Source organism: Myotis nattereri, assembly GCF_964212035.1.
Source record: "Myotis nattereri genome assembly, chromosome: 11".
In the NCBI taxonomy this organism is placed as follows: Eukaryota; Metazoa; Chordata; class Mammalia; order Chiroptera; family Vespertilionidae; genus Myotis; species Myotis nattereri.
In genome coordinates, this window is record NC_138086.1 from 11,118,224 (window position 1) to 11,140,113 (window position 21,890).

The 21,890-nt window shown below is 39.0% G+C and overlaps 1 protein-coding gene across 2 annotated transcripts in view; it reads left to right on the forward strand.

The window, feature by feature from the left end:
- Nucleotides 1–21,890, forward strand: part of MET (MET proto-oncogene, receptor tyrosine kinase) — a gene marked incomplete at its 5' end in the record, with an annotated part of 105,072 nt that overhangs the window by 64,757 nt on the left and 18,425 nt on the right. Inside the window, 6 exons of one of the 2 annotated variants that reach the window (XM_081102365.1) lie at nt 5,592–5,810; nt 12,704–12,850; nt 14,772–14,928; nt 15,127–15,267; nt 17,453–17,683; nt 20,138–20,218. In XM_081102365.1, the coding sequence (XP_080958491.1) occupies nt 5,592–5,810; nt 12,704–12,850; nt 14,772–14,928; nt 15,127–15,267; nt 17,453–17,683; nt 20,138–20,218 (976 nt within the window). The remainder of the gene's footprint in view (nt 1–5,591; nt 5,811–12,703; nt 12,851–14,771; nt 14,929–15,126; nt 15,268–17,452; nt 17,684–20,137; nt 20,219–21,890) is intronic. The other variant, XM_081102366.1, reaches the window with a different exon arrangement.

Consider the following 21,890-nt stretch of genomic DNA (forward strand, 5'->3'; position numbering starts at 1 on the left):
CAAGTCTTCAATCTTGCAGGATCATCCGTTTCTTTCTAAGCGGCAGGCACACATGTTTTCTTACATTCACTCTTGCCATTCTTCTTGTCCCTTTGTTAGAACATTATCAAGTAATGAGGAAGAGCATTAGAACACATATGTCCTAGGGCATGTATGTTCTGTGTTATTTCTCCACCTTTCCTTCTTTTATTTGTAAAGCCAATCAAAATTTAACCTAATGCCTTCTTAAAAGTGATGGACCTATTTTGTTCTAACAATTTATATAGGTCACATTAAAATGGTGATTTTAGTTTAGACCTTAAGGAAGTTGGAGTTAATTACAGAGATTTCACATTTTCGTTGTTTTTCTCTCATGTAAAATATCGTAATCTAGTTGGGCTGGTGCTCTCACTTAGCATGAAAATTCTCAGTGCCCGCTCTCAAGCAGGGTCTTGATTGGGCAGGCGATAGATTGAATTACAGCACTTCCTTTTAGATTACCCAGCCAATATTTCTTGAAAACTAAGGCGGCAATGTTCTTTAATTACAAAAACCAGTTTGGGACTAAAAATGTCAAGCCAGATCACCAAACAATAAGGTCACCGCAAATGAGATTTTTCTCGACCTTCTCCATCAGCCACATTGCATCACCTCTAGAGAGTATTATTAGATTCTAATCAGATTCCTGAGAGGTTATACTCCAGGGAGTCACCGTATGAAGTAGAGAGCTTTGAAACCAGTCCTCACACATGGCCACCAAGAATACCACTGCTATTAATTTAAGGGACACCAATTCTTCACAACCAAATATGACATTATTACCCACATAAGAATAGCAGTAACCTTCTTTGGTGTTGGCATGTGACTTTTTAAAGTAGAAATCTGAGAAATTACTAGTTTATCTAATTTACACCAAGCCTGTTATTAAAATATGGCTACATTTTCTTCCTTCTCTCTCACCAGCTTTATAATAACAGGTAGAGCCCCTCTTAGCTTTCTTCATTCATTTGTAACCAAATGTTTATTAAAAACCTCCTATGTGTATGACATAAGAGTGGCATGTCCCAACAGTGGTAGAAGATAAAAATTCTATTTACATATCTGGAATACTAACTGGAGGCAGTTGTTTTATCTACAAACATATTCCTAGTACAATAGAACTGTGCATTAGAATTGGACAAGAATGAAAAATTCAATGAGTCTGTTTACTATTGTTTGGGAAAACTACTTCATAAAGAGATGTATTCCTTCCATGTTCCCTCTGCTTATAGAATTTGAAGCTAACCATGGTTAATTGAACTCATTCATTATTGAGCAATTAAAACTTTGGTCAGGTCTGATCTATAATAACAAAAGCATAATATGCAAATCAACCGAACAACCAAACAGCAGACGACTGTCCTGATGATCTTCCGGATGAAGCAGGGGCTGTGAGGGTCGGGGCAGCCGGGGCTGTGAGGTCCAAGCCCCTTGCATGAATTTTGTGCATCAGGCCTCTAGTTTAGACATATTGATCCAGCCACAATAATGTTAAGCCCAATAAACTCAAATGTTTAAAAATGAAAATACTAATCACCTAATCACCAAAATGTATATTAATTTGTTTATATACATTATGCCTCAAAAGCCAGTAGTTTATTGTATAGTTTTCAAATTTCTTGTTGTTATATAGAAAATTATTGTGATAGCAGTAAAATTGTTCATTTTTATTTTCTGGATGATAGGAATAAATTGCTTTCAGCATTATACTCTGAATTTAAGATAACATTAAATGATTTTATTTATATTTATCGGTTTTCTGTATCTACATACAGCATACACTTTAAATGTAGGATAATTTTTAAAATTACTTTAAAAAGAAAGTATCACCCAATTTTGTTTGTGCTTTTTAAAAAAAAATACATTTTTATTGATTTCAGAGAAAAGAAGGGATAGGGAGAGATAGAAACAACAATGATAAGAGAGAATCATCCATAGGCTGCCTCCAGGGCATGTGCCCTGACCAGGAATTGAATAGTGACCTGGTTCATGGGTCAGCACTCAACCACTGAGCAACACTGGCCAAGCTTGTTTGTGCTTTTTATGTATATCCTGAGTTCGTTTTCTGTTTCAGGCATAAGTAAGTGGTTTATCTCCAATTCTACTTATCAAAGAAAAATAAATCTAAGGGGTGTTGTTGCTTGTTTGTCTTTTCCTTGGAGGGAAAAATCCCAACCATTTAACCTTTTTTTAATATTTATTGATTGATTTTAAAGAGAGAGAGAAAGAGTGAAACATTGATTTGTTGTTTCACTTATTTATGCATTCGCCATTTGCTTCCTGTATTTGCCCTGACTGGGGACTGAACCTGCACCCCTGGCATATCTGGGTGGCGCTCTAACCAACTGAGCCACTTGGCCAGGGCAGCAACCATTTAACCTTAAATGTGTCACTTTGTGTTACTGATTTAGTCTAAGCACAATCAAGAGGAAACCACATTTTCCAGTTCTCCATAAATCAGAATTCCAAAGGGGAAGATTTGAAATGAGAGATGAAAGGACATGGAACAATAATAGCAAAGCCTTTGTACAATAGAGAGCATAGGAAAAGATTTACCAACATAGACTGTAGAGTGCGCAAGAAGCAGTACATGAAGCATGGAAGTTAAGACAGTGAATTTTGGAGCCAGTGGCCTACGATTTATGTTCCTTACTCTGCCACGCAACGGTGTGTGACCTGGTCTAGTGATGTAAGCTTAAAAAGCTGTTTCTTCACCCATAAAATGAGGGTGATCAGAGCACCTACCTCATAAGATTATTGTGAGAATTGTGGGATTCCTACCTTGAAAGTATTTTGCACAGAACCTGGCATTCAGTAATTGATATCTTAAAACACACACTGGTAAAATGGTCTAACTACATAGCTAATTATAATGCAAACCGTATGATGCTTAGCAGTTGACAAAGCACTTTACCATGTAGTATCACACATTGTTAATGACATTTTAAACTTACTTCCTAAATGAGAAAAATGAGTTTCCAAGTAAGAATTTTTCCCTGATTCTCACAACTTGATTTAGAGGTGTGAGATAATGGCACAAAGTTCGACTCTCACTGTGTCGTGGCTGCTTCATAAACAAGAAAACGGTCCTTCCAGGAGGCTGTTCTTTTCTTCTAAAAAATAAAAAATAAGTGATGGAGGGTGAGCCAGCTTCAGATAGATCAACATCGTTTATTCTGAGCAAGTAACATTCTGTGTTTCTTTGAAGACTGCATTGTTTAGATAACTTTACATCTATTTTGTTTCCAAAAATGTGTTCTTCAACATTACAAAGTTAAATGCTGGTGTATGTGTGTGTGTGTCTTTTTTTTTCAAAAATTACATCTTTCTTTTTTAACTATTGTTTAATTTTTCAGTTACAGTTGACATACATTATTATATTAGTTTCAGGTGTACTGCCCCAGAGATTAAACATTGCATAAGTTGCTAAGTGATCATCCGACAAATCTCACACCCATCTGACACCATACATACTTATTAGAATACTATAGGCCCAATGCACGAAATTCATGCAAGGGGCTTGTCTCTCGCAGCCCCAGCTTCATCCAGAAAGTCGTTCGGAAGGTTGTCTGGAAGGATGTCCAGAAGGTCGTTCAGCTGTCCAGTCTAATTATCATATTACGCTTTTATTATTATAGATTATTGATTGTCTTCCCTATGCTGTACCTTACATCCTCCCCATTTCTATTCTGTAACAATCAATTTGTACTTCTTCATCCCTTCACCTTTTCCACCCATTCCCCTAACCCAGTGATGGCGAACCTTTTGAGCTCAGCATGTCAGCATTTTGAAAAACCCTAACTTTGGTGCCGTGTCACATACAGAAATTTTTTGATATTTGCAACCATAGTAAAACAAAGATTTATATTTTTGATATTTATTTTATATATTTAAATGCCATTTAACAAAAAAATCAACCAAAAAAATGAGTTTGCGTGTCACCTCTGACACATGTGTCATAGGTTTGCCATCACTGCCCTAACCCTTCTCCCATCTGGCAACCATCAAAATGTTCTCTGTATCTATGAGTCTGTTTCTGTTAAGTGTGTTCATTTATTTTGTTTTTAGATTCAATTATTAATAGATATGTATGTGTTGTTCTTTTTTTTCTTTTTTTAAAGAAGACTCTTTAATATTTTATATAATACTGGTTTGGTAGTGATAAACTTCTTTAGCTTTTTCTTTTCTGGGAAGTTCTATATTTTTCCTTTGAATCTAAATGATAGCTTTGCTGGGTAGGTCCTTACTTTTCATCACTTTGCATATTTCTTGCCAATTCCTTCTGGCCTGCAAAGTTTCTGTTGAGAAAACAGCTGACTGTCTTATAGGAGCTCCCTTGTAGGGTACTAACTTCTTTTCTCTTGCTGCTTTTAAGATTCTCTCTTTATCTTTAACCTTTGGCATTTTAATTATGATGTATCTTGGTGTGGGCCTTTTGGGTTTCTCGTGTTTGGGATTTTCTGCACTTCGTGGGCTTGTATATCTATTTCCCTAATCAAACAGGAAAGTTTACTATCATTATTTTTTCAAATAGGTTTTCAATATTTTGCTCTCTCTCTCTTCTTTTGGCACCCCCATGATGCGAATATTGGTAACTCTCAAAATGTCCCAGAGAGTCCTTACACTATCCTCATTTATTTTTTTTTATTTTTGCTGTTCTGATTGGTTGGGGTTTTTTGCTTCCTTATTTTCCAGATCTCTGATTTGATTCTTGGCTTCATCTACTCTACTGTTGATTCCCTGTAAATTACTCTTCAGTTCAGTTAGTGTATCCTTCATTTCTGACTAGCCCTTTTTTATACTGTCAAGGTTCTCACTAAGTTCATTGAGCATCCTTATAACCAGTGTTTTTTTTCCTGACTTATAGTTCCGTTCTTTCATTTGGGACATGTTTCTTTGTCTCCTTATTTTGGCAGCCTCCTATATTTGTTTCTATGTATTAGGTAGAGTTGCTACATCTCCCAGGCTTGGTAGAGTGGCCTAATGTAGTAGGTGTTCTGTAGGGTCCAGTGACACATCTTCCCCCATCACTTAAGCTGAGCACTCAAGGTGCACCCCCTCCCCGCCACATTAGCACCCTCCTCTTGTAGTTGAGCCTTGATTGCTGTTGGCATGTCAATGGGAGGGATTTTCCCCCAGGCTTCAACCACTTACCTCCAACCATTGTGGAAGATGAACTTGTTCAGGGGCCTACCCCACAGAGCAGGACTAACTTCAGTGGGGCTCTGGTGTCAGTTGAGTCCACCCCTTCCTTGAGTGTGTCACTTGTGGAGGCGGTTGGGTGGTGAGACTTCAACCTGGACTGAAGCTGTCCACTAGGTGCATTGGCTCTGGGGCCCCCTCGGAGGTGCAAACCCCAAGGTCACCTGCCACCTCTATTCTGCCAGGAGCCACCCAGCATGAACTACAAAGCTATCTGCAGATGGCTACTACTTGTGCTGGGTTTGGAGGTGCCCCGGTGAGTCCAAATATTATATCTTTAAGTTGATTGCTGAAACAGTGAAATGTGAAAGTTGCTATTGATGTTGTCAAGCCATATTCTGCTTATAGTGGGTAATTGTGTCTTACTATAGGCATGTCACCATCGCTCTAATTCAGAGATAATCTGCTGTACAACGCCTTCACTACAACAGCTGAATCTGCAACTCCCCCTGAAAACTAAAGCCTTTTTCATGTTAGATGGGATTCATTCCAAATACTTCGATCTCATTTATGTACATAATCCTATCTTTAAGCATTTTGAAAAGCCAGTGATGATCTCAATAGGCAATGGAAATATACTGGAAATTAAGGTAAGAATGCTTAAAATATCCTCTTAAATCATCAAGTAGCACTTAATTGACTTTGTAGCTGTGTGAATAGGATTATTGTATTTGGTTGATCAGTATCTTATCTAAGCTCTGAAAAATACATTTTTTTTGGCTTAGGACTAAAAGGTAAGTATAATCATGAACTGCTTTGTAATGAAGCATTTAACAACTTTTTTGTGTTATATTAAAAAGTAGCAAATGTGGGACACAAATCCATTAAATAGCCTGCTGTGGTGCATTATCTTGCCAGTGTCCTGTATGTATTTTCCTGGGCACCGAAATGAGCTCATTCATTATAAAATAAAAGGTAAGCGCCATGAGAGTAAATGCATCAGTTATAGTTCTGTACTTCCTTGAAATGCTTGCAATTTTGTGTCTGGGATTAGTCATCTCTAATGTGAATTATAAATGGGTTTCCTCTACCTTAGGAATATATTAGCCTCTAACTATAATGTAATTGGAGAATAACAGATTATCTTTTCTACTCCAGCCTGTGGCAAACAAAGAACAGTAAAGCCCAGAGAGGTTAAGTGATTTGACAAGTGATGAAATAGTGACTAGAATACGGCACTCTCCTGTTGCTTCAATCATTTTTACTTCAAATAGGAATAAAACAGGCAAAATGATCAAGATTTTAAGTATCTACATAGCCTTTTACTGGAAACAGCAAACTATTTATCCTTCAACATGTTGTTGTTGTTGTTGTTTGTTTGTTTTTAAATACATTTTATTGATTTTTACAGAAAGGAAGGGAGAGAAATAGAGAGTTAGAAACATCGATGGGAGAGAAACATACATCAGCTGCCTCCTGCACACCTCCTACTGGGGATATGCCCACAACCAAGGTACATGCCCTTGACCGGAATCGAACCTGGGACCCTTCAGTCTGCAGGCCTACACTTATCCACTGAGCCAAACCGGTTATGGCAACATGTTTTTAATATGCTTTTTAATATATATATTTTAATATGTTTTTATTGATTTCAGAGAGAGGAAGGGAGAGGGGAATTGAGCCCCCAACCTGGGCAGGACCAGGAATCTAACTAGTGACCTGGTGCATGGGAACATGCTCAACCAACTGAGCCACAGTGGCCAGGCTCAACATGTTTTTAGACAATCATAATGTTTTCCCTAAAAGATATCCTGGGTGCAAATATGAATAAACACAAAGTAAGAGAATAGGATAGTCCTTGTTTAAGTATAATATAAGTTCTCTTAAATCATCATACATTTCTACTGAAATTTTTCTTCTTTTTTGACATGATTTTCTCTCCAGCTAAACCCATGCATATGTTCATACTCGTACAAGTTTACTAACCTCGCAGTTGTGTTTTGCACAATAATTAAGCCCAGAATGAAATTAAACAGAGGCCTGCTTCAGTGAGCAACATGTTTATCACAGTGAAGCTCTTTCATCTGCTTCATTAATTAGTTTTATAAAGGGAGAAAAAGCTTTTATCTTTCACTTTTTCTCAATCAAACTAATCTAGTGTGGCCTTTTGCTTTTCAACAATTACAGCGTTTTCCATTTGAAAGATTCCATTTGGTTTTTCTTGACGAAAACAAGTTTATTTGCAAATATTTTTATGCCCAGATAAACTCTATTTTTCCATTCCTGTGTCTATGATGGAAGGATTAGAGATAAATGGTTCTTTATCTATTCGTCCAAGCACAGTCTTATATGGAGAAAACTTCTTTTTCTGTAAATTAAGTACCCATTTTTCAATGTCTTACAAAATTGTTGGACCAAGAAAAATATGATTTGACATCCTCCTCAGCCTTTTAAAGCTATTCCCAACATGGCCCAAAGAGTCTGTGGAAACAGGCACAAAACACTTTCTTCTTTTGCTTATATACAGAAGGCCTCTTTTCTCTAACAAGTGTAGAGCACCTGTCATGTCACAAAGTGGCAACCTGGGGGGAAGGGGCCAGTTTAGGTGTCATGATTGAGTCTTTTCCCATACTTCATTTTCCTTACGTATAAGAGGAAATCTAAAGTATCAGAGAATATTTGTGTGACAGCAATTTAACCCTTTGTCAGTCCCTACAGTTGATCACATTAAAACCTCTGCCTCTCTTGGGACAGAAACAAAGGAAAGCAAAGCATTAGAAAAGAAAAGGCCTCTTCTGGACCAGCAGTGGACCGTTTGTATCAAAAGAAAGGACAAATAAGCACATTTTACTTAATGGGCTCATTCAATTACCATTCAAAACATTAGTGTGGAGTATGTATCCCATCAGTGAACGCACTATGGGGAGAACCATGTGTATAGAGTGGGATTTCCTCCTTTTTATTGCCAGGAAGAGTTCATGCTCCTCCAGCAGCCGTGCATATAAGAATTCCTTGGCTACAAAGAAAGCGATTGTAATCGTTTCCAGCCCTAGTTATAAGAATTGCCTCCGTCAGCAGTTGGCCCAGTGACTACGCCATGGTGAAGAGGGTCGGCCAAGTTTGGATCAGAGAATGTAATAGAGACCAAGGGTCAGTCCCCCCTCAGGACAAATGAGAAACCCCATCGACGTGGGAGGTTTGTGAGCAAGGCCTCAGCCAGCCAACACCAGTGCTGGACAATGGTCATCACAGGCAGACATCTCTTTGGGAGTCCACGTCAGGGCACAACGTTTATGTCGGAAGCAGCTCACTTTTGTGTGTCACTGTAATTAATATGCAGTACTTTGACATACATTATTTCATCTGAGATTCATGTGCACCTGTATGTTTTCGGACGTCAGTGATGATTTTCCCCATTTTCAGATAAGTAAACAGAGGTTTTAAAAGATGAAGTGATTTGTCTTGAGTCAACTAGGGCTCATAACTCAAGTTTCTTGATTCCAGAATTGGTTTTCTTTCCACTAAGTAACAATGCTTCTCATATTAACTTTTATTTCGTGTATACCAAAGTATCTTTTATAACAGACTTTTGTCATATGGTTATACAGAAATCTATACAATTCTCTAAGTGAAGTACCTCTGAACTCTTTACAAATAATTAAAAATCAAATTTTGTATCATTTTGTGTATGAGCATATTTTATGGGACTAGAGAAGTCCAGTGTTTAATGCTGGAACAAGGACTGCCTGACACTGCCCTGGGGGTTTGTCTTGTTTGGGAGCATATTGTATGTATGGTTATAGGGATGCTTCAGAAGTCCAGCCTGAAGTCAGCTGAAATACGAAAAGGGAGGCAGGAACACCAGCCAAGGCGGGGAGCAGGAACTTGACCTCTGACATTGTGAGCACAAGAACAAAGATGGGGGAGTCAGGAAGAAGCCTGTGTCAGTGTTTTGGCATCAGAAGCACCTAGAAGGGGGCATATTTCTGAGCTGACACAGTCTATCAGCTGCCCAGAGCCAGCCAACGATTGTCTTCTTCCCCCTTCTGATGATTTTACCTGCAGCTATAGGCCCAATCCCAGCCACAACCACTGTGAGGCCAGTTCCAGCTCAAGACAGGATGATGGTGAAGAGTTCTTTTCATAGATGTCATTTGTCCCCATAGCAAGATCTGTTCTTGCCGATGGTACTCAGAAACTACTATTTCCATGTACTGTACATGTTAATATGCACAAAAATCGTGCACTGAGGGGAGGGGTTCCACAGCCCAGCCTGCGCCCTCTTGCAGTCTGGGACCCCTTGGGGGATGTCCACCTGCCGGCTTAGGCCCAATCCCCCCTGGAAATCGGGCCTAAGCCAGCAGTCAGACAACCCTCTCACAGTCCAGGGCTCTCTCAAAGTCCAGGGCCCCTTGCTCCTTACCACCCGCCTGTAGCCAAGGCGGGAGAGGCTCCCGCCACCACCAGTGCACTTGCCAGCCGTGAGCCTGGCTTCTGGCTAAGTGGTGCTTCCCCTGTGGGAGTGCACTGGCTACCAGGGGGCAGCTCCTGTGTGAGGCCAGAGTGGGACACAAGAGGTTGACCAGCCAGGGAGGGACCATAGGAGGGCTCCAGGGCATGTCTGGCCATCTCACTCAGTCTTGATCAGCCAGACCCCAGCAGCAAGCTAACCTATTGGTTGGAGCGTCTTCCCCCTGGTGGTCAGTGCACATCACAGCGACTGGTCGACCAGTCGACTGTCTGCCCCCTGGTGGTCAGCGCACGTCATAGCGAGCGGTTGAGCTGCCTTAGCATATCATTAGCATATTACACTTTGATTGGTTGAACGGCCAACCAGACAACCAGACACTTAGCATATTAGGCTTTTATTATATAGGAAGTGTCATGGAGACAGCACCTGTGAAGAAACCTGTTTAATTTTGGTTCACCAAGCTTATTTCAAATGACCTGGGAACTTTCTTCCCATAAGCCTGTGAACATTATGCAGGCTCAGTTTTGAAGTTTCCTATAAGGGTTCTTTGGCCTGATTCCTAAGCTGAGGGACTCATATCCTCTAGATAAAGTATAAATCTCGCCTTCCAGCCACTACCACCAACTCTCTAGTTTCTTCTGCCCATCTGCCTGGACTGCTGTCTGGCTGAGCCCTGCTGCCACCCTGCCCCTCACTGCCTTAGCTAGCTTACTTTCCCAGACTCAGTCTTGTGGCCACCATGCTGTATGAGAACTTATAAAACCCCTTCTGTTATAATGCTATTTTTCAAATCCTACCCAGTCCCACTCCCATCTGCTCTATTCTGTAAACAGTTTAAACATGGGTCCCGGGCCTGAATCCTAGATGAAAACGTGTCACACCTGACCAGAGTTGGAGAGAAAAGGGAACAGGAACATCCTGTATTACATATTGGGAGTAATTAGTTTCACTTTAGAAAGGCATTCATTTTAACATCACAGTGAGAGGAAGACACTCTTATCTTTATATTCTCAGTGAAAAAAATGTGCCTGACACACAGTAGATGGTAAGGAGATACTGTATCGAATGGAATTTTATTTGCTTCATGACTAAGTCCTTTCTTGAACCTTATTTCTCAAAGTGTAAAGCAGGAATGACAATAACAGCTACCTCAGGAAGATGTCTTCACAAGATAAAATGAGATCATTATACTTCTAAATTGCTATGTGTGTGTAGGGGATTAAAGACCAGAGAGTGTCTTCTATATTGCTTTATTTAAAACTCATATACTGCCATTTCAGTGACTGAAAAACTGAACCAGTTCTGTGTGCTCTTCTATTTAATAATACTTAATATTAAACAATGAAAAAGTAAATGGTAAAGCTTCTAAAAATATACCTTTTTCCCATGGCTCCATAAAGCTATGTTTATTTTAAACGATAAAAAGTAGCCTATAGCTATTCCTATTTTTTCTGACGCAGGCCCCTCTGTTATAGGGTAGTGGGCTGCCAATATCACTCTGGTGATATCTTGGGTTGTAGACTTTCAAGGTAATTACTGAACATACAAAGCTAATAGTAATTTCTTATGTAAGCCACTGCTTATCATGTATTCCGTGGCAGGCACAGATGAAAAGGAGTCAGTTGTGTGGCTGTGTGATCTGTTTTTGTTTTAGAGAAGCCTTTATGCAACATCCAAGGAGGTCCTGAGCCCAAAGGGAGTGTTGGAAATGTTAATGCACTGTGTTCCTCCCTTCCCCCAGCTGTTGGTATTCTCTAAGCAAGCAAGACACATTTTAGTCATTCTCTCATAAATCAAGTCCTCCAGCCCTTTCATCTTTGTTCTTCATCATTCCCTGAGTCCTCCAATGTGCCTTGGCCCTCCTCAGCCTAACCAACAAGTTGTCATTTGAAGCCCCAAAGTGACTTATTAGATTTATGTGCTTCTATGTTGAATTGCCCCTCGTGGCTGGCCTGGTTCAACGGAGTATGTAGTGCCCCTAGAAATAGTATAAAGGTAGAGTTTGTTTGTCTCTCTTTTTTCTTAAACTCCAGATTCATGTTAGAAAGAAGTATTTTCTTGCAAACTTCTTTTCCCAAAGTAATATCTGACTTACCAGTCTATAAAGATCCACATGAGACAGTGTAGCAGTTTGCTGGGTATTAAAGGTCATGAAAAGCAGAGCAGCATTTGCTGCAGCTATTACTGGCTGCTCTTTGTTCCTAAGAAAAGAAGTAATGTGTTTTGAAATATTTTTCTTCCAAGAATGGCCTTTTAATAAATAACTGTACTCATTAATAGTTGAGGAGAGATCGTCCCTCTCTGTTTTCACTTCTTTCCCGTGCTAATGGTTGGTTTCTTCAACAAAACATTAATATCTTATAAATGCCTGATGGTAACTTCAGTTAGCTAAATATGTCAAACTGAGTAATTTTTTTAAATCCTCATGTAAATATATAATTAATTGTTCAAAGTAATGTAGCCATGCTCTCAAATCATAAGGAGGGTCACATGACATCTTACAGGAATTCCTTTAAAAATAAATTCACTTCTGTATCGGATTTAACTGTGCGAGAAGGATGAAAAGAAACTGCCCAACTCAAGGACGACAGGAATAAATTAACAGATGAGTTAAATCAGAGTCCCTCGATGCACCAGTATTTTATAAAATGCTCCTTGTGATTCTAAAAGTGAAGCCAGAGTTGAGTTTCCCTGCATGAGGCAGCACAACAGCTCAGTCTCTGCCTTGCTTCCTTTTTATCCAGCCATCAATACCCCCTGAAAGCATGAATGGGGTGATTATGGCACAGAGGTCATTAGATGTAAGGATGTGAACCAAAATTCTCTTTCCTTTTCCCTAACATCCAATTCGATGGAAAGCTACATGCTGCGATTCCTAAACAATTAGTGCCCTGAAAAGATCATGCTTTCTTTCAGCCCCCCAAGTTCCCATGAGACGAGTATCATAAACTGAGTTTCATGTGCCTTGGCAAACAGCATGGCCTGTGTTTGCAGTATATTTATGTTCCTTCACAATTGTTAGTATTTCCTGCAAAACTGCGAAGTGTTAACAGCCTCTTTTCTTTCTTGCAGGGCAATGACATTGACCCCGAAGCAGTTAGAGGTGAAGTGTTAAAAGTTGGAAATAAGAGCTGTGAGACTATCTACTTAAATTCTGAAGCTGTTTTATGTACGGTCCCCAATGACCTGCTGAAATTGAACAGCGAGCTAAATATAGAGGTGGGATTCCTGCATTCCTCTCATGATGTAAATAAGGATGCTGGTGTAATTATGTCACTCGCAAGCTTAAAATAAATCATTAAACTCATCTGTGTGTTAGCTTTGGCTCATCAGCTCAGCCTTGATTCTTGGTTGTTATTTTAGAAATAGTAAGGTTTTGTTGCACTGTCTCCTTCCCAAGCTAGAGGGGGCAGATTTCAGAAGTCCTTCCTGGCCACACTACCTCTGCGTCATGCCATACTCTTGCCAAACTCTGGTCTAGGGATGAATAAGGACATATCTAAGATTTCCCCTGCCCCTACCTCTGACCACCCTAGGCGGCCAGATCCAACATACTATTGCCTTCCACGGTGATAGCAAATGCATGGGCCTCATAAGCAAAAGAGTATGTATGTATGCACTGGACAAAATAAAATAGAAATTAAACTATTTTTACAGTAACTTCTTCATGTAAACAGCTAAATTAATAACCTGGAATCAGAGTGAATGATTTTTTTTGCAGTTTTTTTTCTTGAAGAGCTTTATTGAGATTAACTCACATACCATACAGTTCACACATTTAAACTGGTTTGGGGTATATTACATTATTAATATTTTAAACTTGTAGTAAAATATATATATAACAATGTTTGCCATTTTAATCATTTTTAGTGCACAATTTAGTGGCATCAATTACATTCATAACATTGTCCATGTAACCACACCACTAGCTAATTCTAAAACGTCTTTTATCACCCCAAACATAACGCTGGAACCAGTAAGCAGTATGTCACATCCCCTCCTCTTCCCCAGCCCATGGTAACCTCTAACCTACTTTCTGTCTTTACAAATTTGCCTGTTCTAGATATTTCATACAAGTGAAATCATAAACCATTTGTCCTTTTGTGTCTGGCTTATTTTAAATATATTTTTATTGATTTCAGAGAGGAAGGTAGGAGCGAGAGAAACAGAAACATCAATGATGAGAGAGAATCATTGATTGGCTGCCTCCTGCATACCCCCTACTGGGGATCAAGGCCGTAACCCGGGCATATGCCCTTGACCAGAGCCTGGGACCCTTCAGTCTGCAGGTCAATGCTCTATCCACTGACCCAAACCGGCTAGGGCTCTGGCTTATTTTATTAGCATGTTTTCAAAGTTCATCCATGTTATAGCATGTGCCAGGACTTCATTGCTTTTTAAGGCTGAATATTCCATTGTATAGATATACCACATTTTCTTTATCCAAGAATGAGTGCTTTGTAAAGGGTTCCCAAAATCTTCTAAAAAGTTATGAAATGGAAAACTACAAAAAAATTAGAAAGTTAAGGCTGAATTATGAGATCAGAGTTTAGAATTTAGAAGGACCATAAATCCTGAAAATTATATGATGTTAGTGCTGGAAGGGACCTCAAATATTTCCTCTATGTATCAAAACTGATATTGAGATATTTTAAGGCTTTATTGTCCCATAATATAATGATTATTTACTTTTTATGGTAAGTGTCCTTTGCCCTCTTCCCCACCCTGTAGGACAGCATTAATATCCTGTTGTCTCTGTTTTTCACTATTTATTTATACATATGTGGGATATATCATATTGTATTATAATTATCTGTTTATGTGCTTATCTCCCTTTTATATCTCAGTTCCTCGAGATCAAAGATTGTTTGTATTTATTTTTTATCCCTAATACCTAGTTACGAGTACAAACAGCTAAATATCATATAAGTCATTCAGAGATCATTAGCCCCTCCCTATTAAAACACTGAAGCAGAATTGAGGAATGTCTTATTACTCTGAAGGCAATCATGCCATTTAGGGAACAGCAGTAACCAGGTGGTATCTGGGGCCCACAGAGACTGCGCTCCCACCTGTGCGGTGTATTTTATAGCTATCTAAAATAGCCAGCTAAATTCTGGCTCTCCTTTCTCATTTTCAGTGGAAGCAAGCAGTTTCTTCAACTGTCCTTGGAAAAGTGATCGTTCAACCAGATCAGAATTTCACAGGATTGATTGTTGGTGGTGTCACAATATCAACAATACTCATACTATTACTTGGGCTTTTCCTGTGGCTGAAAAGGAGGAAGCACAGTAAAGGTACATTTTTTTAATTGTTTATTTTAAGGAATTACTTTAAGAATGCAATCGTTACAGTTTAAAGTTGTCAGTTCATGTGTGCTGTTGTATCTGCAATCCATAAAACCTATGAATTCTTGTCCGTCAGTCAGTCGAGGTCTGCTGTGACCCCTGGTAATCAAGTCTTTAAGGAGCTCTTTCTCTTCTCTCCATTTTAAGGTCCGAGCAGTGATTTAGTTCGCTATGATGCAAGAGTACACACGCCTCATTTGGACAGGCTTGTAAGTGCCCGAAGTGTGAGCCCGACTACAGAAATGGTTTCCCATGAATCTGTAGACTACCGAGCTACTTTTCCGGAAGGTATGTTCCAGTTTATTGTTCTGAGAAATACCTCAACATACACCTCAGCGGCTTTGTGGCATTGTTGTTTATTTTGAGGTTTGCCCTTATATTTTTATAAAAATATAAAAGAAGTATTTCTTTCTCTTTTTTTGGCCAAGAAATTATTTAATTTGACGTAGAATTACTGGGCTCTTATTTTTAAAGGTACTCATGTATTCATTATGTTAGATTTTCAGTCTTTAAGCTCTCTTCTCACAAAAAGGTTAATTTTTATATTTCAAGTACAGTTCACATTCAATATTATATCAATTTTAGGTGCAGAGCATAGTGGTCAGATAATTCTATACCTTCTGAAGGGATCCTCCCAATAAGTCTAATACTCACCTGACACCATATCATTATTACAATATCACTGACTATATTCCCTATGACTGTATTTTGCATCCCCATGACTGTTTTCATAACTTCCAACTTGTACTTCTTAATCTGCAAGATTAATTTTAAAATCATTTGAGTAAAGGTAAGGTGTTTGTCATCTCAGTGCAACATTAAGAAATTGTGAAGTGCTCTTTAACAACCCAGGAAAAGATAAAATATAAAGTTTATATTTATTTATTTTTATTTAAATATAATTTGGCACTGCTATATTTTTTGACCTCAAAATGTTGATCCTCAAATGTTTAAATTACAACGTTAGTACTCCTATGAAGGATTCTCAGTGAACTGTTAGTACACAGCCTTTTCCCCACAAAACTCCAGGACTGCAATATATTTTTTAGTCTTATCCAATAAAAACCTTCATGCATGCGATTTAAACAGGCGGGGCTTAGCATCATCGGCTTTGCAAAACACTAAGCCTAATATTGGTTAGGCTAACCAGCACATTTCACAATGTTTTGTTTAAAATCTCCTGGTAAAAAGCAAAATGTCTGTATTGTATCTGCTCCATTATCTTTAGAAGTTACAGGACATGAGTCAAAGACAAGGATTTCCCTGGTTGAATATTTACCACTGGACAAATAAAATGAGTCACAGACAGTTGTGGATACAGGAAAACTTAGAAGTTGTTCCTCCAAACAAGTACAACAGCAATAAGGCAGTTAACATTTTAACTTTAAACCTTACTCTCTCTTATATTTTGAAGTTTATGTTAGTTCTATAGAGATATACATGAATATTGCCTCTGTCCACCTGATTCCATTTGCCTTTTTAAAGAATCCATGCGCTGCCCTGGCCAGTGTGGCTCAGTTGGTTGGGCATCATCCCATGTACCTGGTGGTTGCTGGTTCAATTCCCAGTCAGGGCACGTGCAGGAGGCAGTCATTCCATGGTACACTCTCACATTGATGTTTCTCTCTCTCCCTCCTCTCCCTTCCTTTCTCTCTAAAAATAAATTTTAAAATCTCTTTTTTATAAATGCATGGCCTTAATAACATGGACAAATCAAATCCAGTTTATAGTTTTGAAATTTAGACCTATTACTGTCTTACCAGTGACCCAGTGCACAGATTCATGCACTTTGAAAGGAAATTAATTAGAAGAAAGATTCGTGCAGTAATTATGTTACTGCAAAAAATTACATGTCAAAACAGTATATGTAATATAGTATTATAAAATTAAAATACAAAATATTTTAATATGTATCACGCATGCACAAGTCAGCGTTTAATTTTAAATTGCCAATGTGCATCATATGTATCAGCCGGTCGGTCAGACGGACAGATGGATGGACGGTTGGTCACTTAGCCTTTTATATATATAGATAGTATTATAAAATTAAAACACAAAATATTTTAATATGTATTGCGTATGCACGAGTCAACATTTATATATAATAAAAAGCCTTGTTTGAGGTTTACTTTTCATATGCTATATTTTTAAACATGGGAAGCTGCACAAGTAGTCTGCCTTGAGAAATGTCTAAGGAAATGAGAATAAACAAGATGTCAAAGTTAATGCTTAATCTATGTAAAGAAAATTTATTAAAAACTTTATTTGTATGCCAGTATCTTTTCCCAGCTTACCATTTTTATTAAACTAGTTCCTTTGTAAAGATTCTTCCTAGCCTCACTCAATGATAAAAGCATCATTTCTTTAATTTTAAAATTCAGAATTCATTATTAATTCCATTTGCTGCCCCTGTTAGAGTCCCCACAAGTGAGGTTCTGCTATTGTTTTCTAATAATCCTTCTTTATCTGGCAGATCACTATCCTAACTCATCTCAGAACGGATCATGCAGACAAGTGCAATATCCTCTGATGGACCTGTCCCCCATCCTCCCTGGTGGAGACTCTGATATGTCCAGTCCGTTACTGCAAGATGCTGTCCACATTGACCTCAGGGCTCTAAACCCAGACCTGGTCCAGGCAGTCCAGCACGTAGTGATCGGGCCCAGCAACCTGATTGTGCATTTCAATGAAGTCATAGGAAGGGGTAAGTATTTCCACTCAGCTTTTTGTTGGACACGGTTTTCCAGTAAGCAGTTTATCTTCTGCCTTTGCAGATTAGGAATTTAGACAATGGGGAAAGCAACTGACAGAGCGGTGATAACGAGTGCACTTGATTTCTGTCCTGCAGAAAAACAGATGTGCAAATAATATCCGTGGGGACTGGCCCCTGTTTCTGGAGGCCTTTTAATAAAATCTCCCAAACCTGCTAGAAAATAAATAATATTCGTTCCTCACCTTTTTCACAATTAAACTATAATTTCTTAAAAGATGCCGTTTACTTCCTTCTAAAACATCATTCTTTTACGTTCCAATATTTTTCACTCGTCTCCCTCCAGTCTTCCTTTGCTCTGAGAACAGGGACTATATGAAGTCCTTGTTTGTAAGAGTGACACTGCTGGACAGCATGAGAAGATGGGGAACGTATAGCATTCTCCTGACCTGAAACATTATATGTCATATCTACAATGCACTCCAACTTCTTTATACAAAAAGGAATATTTGTAGTAAGCCAGACAGAGCAGTAATAACAGCTAGCACACAGTCTTGAAGGAAATATTTATCAGGGAGAGGAACCACGCTGAAGCCAGGAAATGAACTCCACTCTTCCCTTTTTTCTAAAAAGCTTTTACCTTTGGTACTGAATGGTCTCTGGTCCCCTTTCTTCAGTATGTGCTGCAGGAGGTAGCACAGGCATGGGCACAAGCTGCCAGGACCATTTGCCTCGTAGGAGCACGGGGCCTTCCCATCCTCCTGTGATGGCACCCACACATTCCTCTATCACACACTCCAGATTTTTTCCTGCTCCCCCTTCCTAATAGTAGCTTCGCTGTTAATAAACATGTTTCACATCAGAGTAATTTAGAGTGCTTGTCACCAGCCTATAAATTCCAGTAATTGCGCCAGTTTGAGCATGTAGCCTCACTAATTATGTTCTGATTCTATGCGTTATGAAATTAGATTTTTTTATTTTTATCATGAAAGGTACTAAATGGCAATTATTGCTTTTATGTAGTAATAATCATTAATGATTCTATAAATATTAACTATTATTGATATGTGCTTCCTTGGTAGAATGTGAGCCCTTGAGATCATAGGTTTTTGGGTTTTTTTTCATCTTTGCACCATAAGAGGGTAGACCAATGCCTGACACTCACATATGAGGCATTCAGGGAGTCTTGTCTGGCTACGTAAATTAATTAATGGATGACTTACACAGCTATCAGCCATTTGGCACCTCTGCGGAAAATTACTGCCACTGGATGAAAGGCTACTGTTGGGAAGGTGATGTGGCTGAAGCCAGAGAGAACTGGATGAAGTGACTCAGAGTGAATTTGCTTCACTTGAGTAATTTCCTTTCAGTTTCAGCCAACCTGGGTTACATATTAATGGGTGACTAATGGGGGAAATCCTTATTCTATAATGCTTATTTCTAATGATAACATTTTTACTTCATTTCAGTTTATTGGAATATAGGGAGCTTCTTTTATTTTATTTCTTCATGTAGGCAAAACTTTATTTTCATATTTAAAAGATATTTGATCATTAAAAATAATTTTACAAATTATTTTTAAATAATACACAGTTTTTCTTGTATTATTAATTATTGTATTACTAGAGGCCCAGTGCACGAATTCGTGCACGGGTGGGGACCCTCTGGGCGGCCTGCAGGGATCGGGCCAAAACCCGCAGTCCAACGCCACCTGCAGCTCCTACCTGCTGCTCCCGCTCATCCCAGCCCCACTGTGCCTGCTGCGGGCTCGCACCCAATCAGTCCTGATTGGGAGAGGCTCATGCTGCCACAGCAGCACTTGCCAACCATGAGCCCTGCATCTGGTACCCTCCCAAGGGGAGTGGCCTGTGGGATCAGGCTGAAACCAGCTTTCCAACATCCCCTGAGGGGTCCCAGATTGCAAGAGGGTGCGGACCAGGCTGAGGGACCCCACCGGTGCAGGATTGGGCCAGGGAGGGGCTGCGGGAGGGCTCCAGGGCGTGTCCAGCCCATCTTGCTCAGTCTCAATTGGCTGGACCCCAGTAGCAAGCTAACCTACTGGCCAGAGCGTCTGCCTTCTGGTGGTCAGTGCACATCATAGCGAGCGGTTGAGCAGCCGTAGCATATCATTAGCATATTACGCTTTGATTGGTTGTTTGGTTGTTCTGCCGTTCAGTCTATTTGCGTATTACCCTTTTATTATGTAGGATTTTCCATACAAACAACTCTAAGCCTACTTTTGTCCCACCCTGCATTCACACACACACACAGACACACACACACACACAGAGAGACATACACACACACACAGTTAATCAAAAGTAGACAAAATAATGTACTTTTTGGTCATGTACAAAAAAAGGAAATGAAAATCACGAAGTGCCTAGTAAGTAATTATTACATAATTAAAAGTAATGCAGCACTAACCAAATACCCTCTTTCATGTAGGTCATTTTGGGTGTGTATATCATGGGACTTTGTTGGACAACGATGACAAGAAAATTCATTGTGCTGTGAAATCCTTGAATAGTAAGTCACATTTTATTTTTTATTTCAGAGTGGGGGAGAGAAAGAGAAACATCGATGATGAGAGAGAATCATTAATCAGCTGCCTCCTGCACACCCTCTACTGCAACCCAGGCATGTGCCCTCACCAGGAATCGAACTGTGACCTCCTGGTTTATAGTCAATGCTCAGCCACTGAGCGACATGGGCTGGGCGGTTACTTTTTATTTAACATACACTTTTATGATTTGCAAACTAATAGTTTATAATGAAATGTTTATTTTCACTTTCCCTTGTGGAAAAATCAGCTACTTCTGGAATTATGGATCTATTGCTAAAAATTTGCTCTAAATTCCTATTGGGATATCTCCTCAGAAATTATCTGAGGGCCCTCCTAAGTGAGAGTGCAGGAGAAATGAGTCTGGGATGAGCTGAGTTTCACTTAACTATGTTTGACTTATAATATGTGTTTTGTAAGTGACATTCATGGAAACTATTGAAAGCATGTTGGCACATACAATAATAATGACTCATTTTACCCAGAGGCATTACTATAATTATTTGTTTAACCACAACCTCTACTAAAAAGATTTCTAAAAAAAAATGAAATAAGACAAACAGGCAAAAAATATGTTGGCAGAAAATTGAAAAGTTGTAAATGTGGTACTATCTCACTTATCTGCATTTTTGGGGAATGAGATATTCCACATAAACAAACTTCCTAAACAAGTGAAACTTACCCTCCTTTTAATGCTAGAATGTTTTTTAGAATGTTAGTAGTTATTGGGAAACTCCTTTTTAAACGGAATGCAGACTCTGTTTGAAAAACAGGCACTGCTTTCAAGCATAAACTAAGACTTTACCAATGACCATAATTATAGCATAAATTACTGTCTTGTACAACCCAGTGTTCTCCTCATACTGGCATTTCCCTGGCCCCACCTTTACAGACAGGTCTCACATGTCAAGTCCATGTGCTTGCCTTTTTTGAATTTCCAAATTTGTGCTTACAATTTGCTGCATCCTGAAAAACGTTAACCAGCTATATCACAAATTTATATTGGAATAATAAGCTTAAATGACACATGAAAGGTTTTCCTGCAAGGTACATGATTGTCAGAACTATGTCAGCCTTTTTGACATGTAACTCTTCATGCTGAGCAGTGTTCTAGATGGTTGATTTTGTTGAAAGTCTGACCACAAGGTCATTAAAGGGACAGTTTATATAAAACCTAACTACACCCTGGATGGATTATGTATGCTTTTCAATACATTTGCCTCACAGGAGAACACTACTGCCCATTTACAAAGAACAATCCTATCACCAAGGAATCTTTCTCTGTTCTGGAGTGATCTCTTAGCCTTCCTGGTTCCAGAATGCATTGTGTTTGTAAAAAATATATATATATCATCACTGAGACTGATATTAGTCAGATTAGTAAATTAAAGCTTGTTCATTCTTCATTAATGCGGACTCGTGTCAAGCCCTCAGGCCCTCCATCTGGAAATGGTTAGAAACTATTAGAACCAAAAAAAAAAAAGTCTGCTTATATATATGACCACCATTGATCTTCAAATCCACCCAGTCCAGGGGTTGGAACACTATGGACAGTGCCTGTTTTCCAAAATAAAGTTTATTGAGACTGAGACACTTTTTCCCCGGGGCTGCTTTTGCACTGCGATGGCCAGAGCTGAG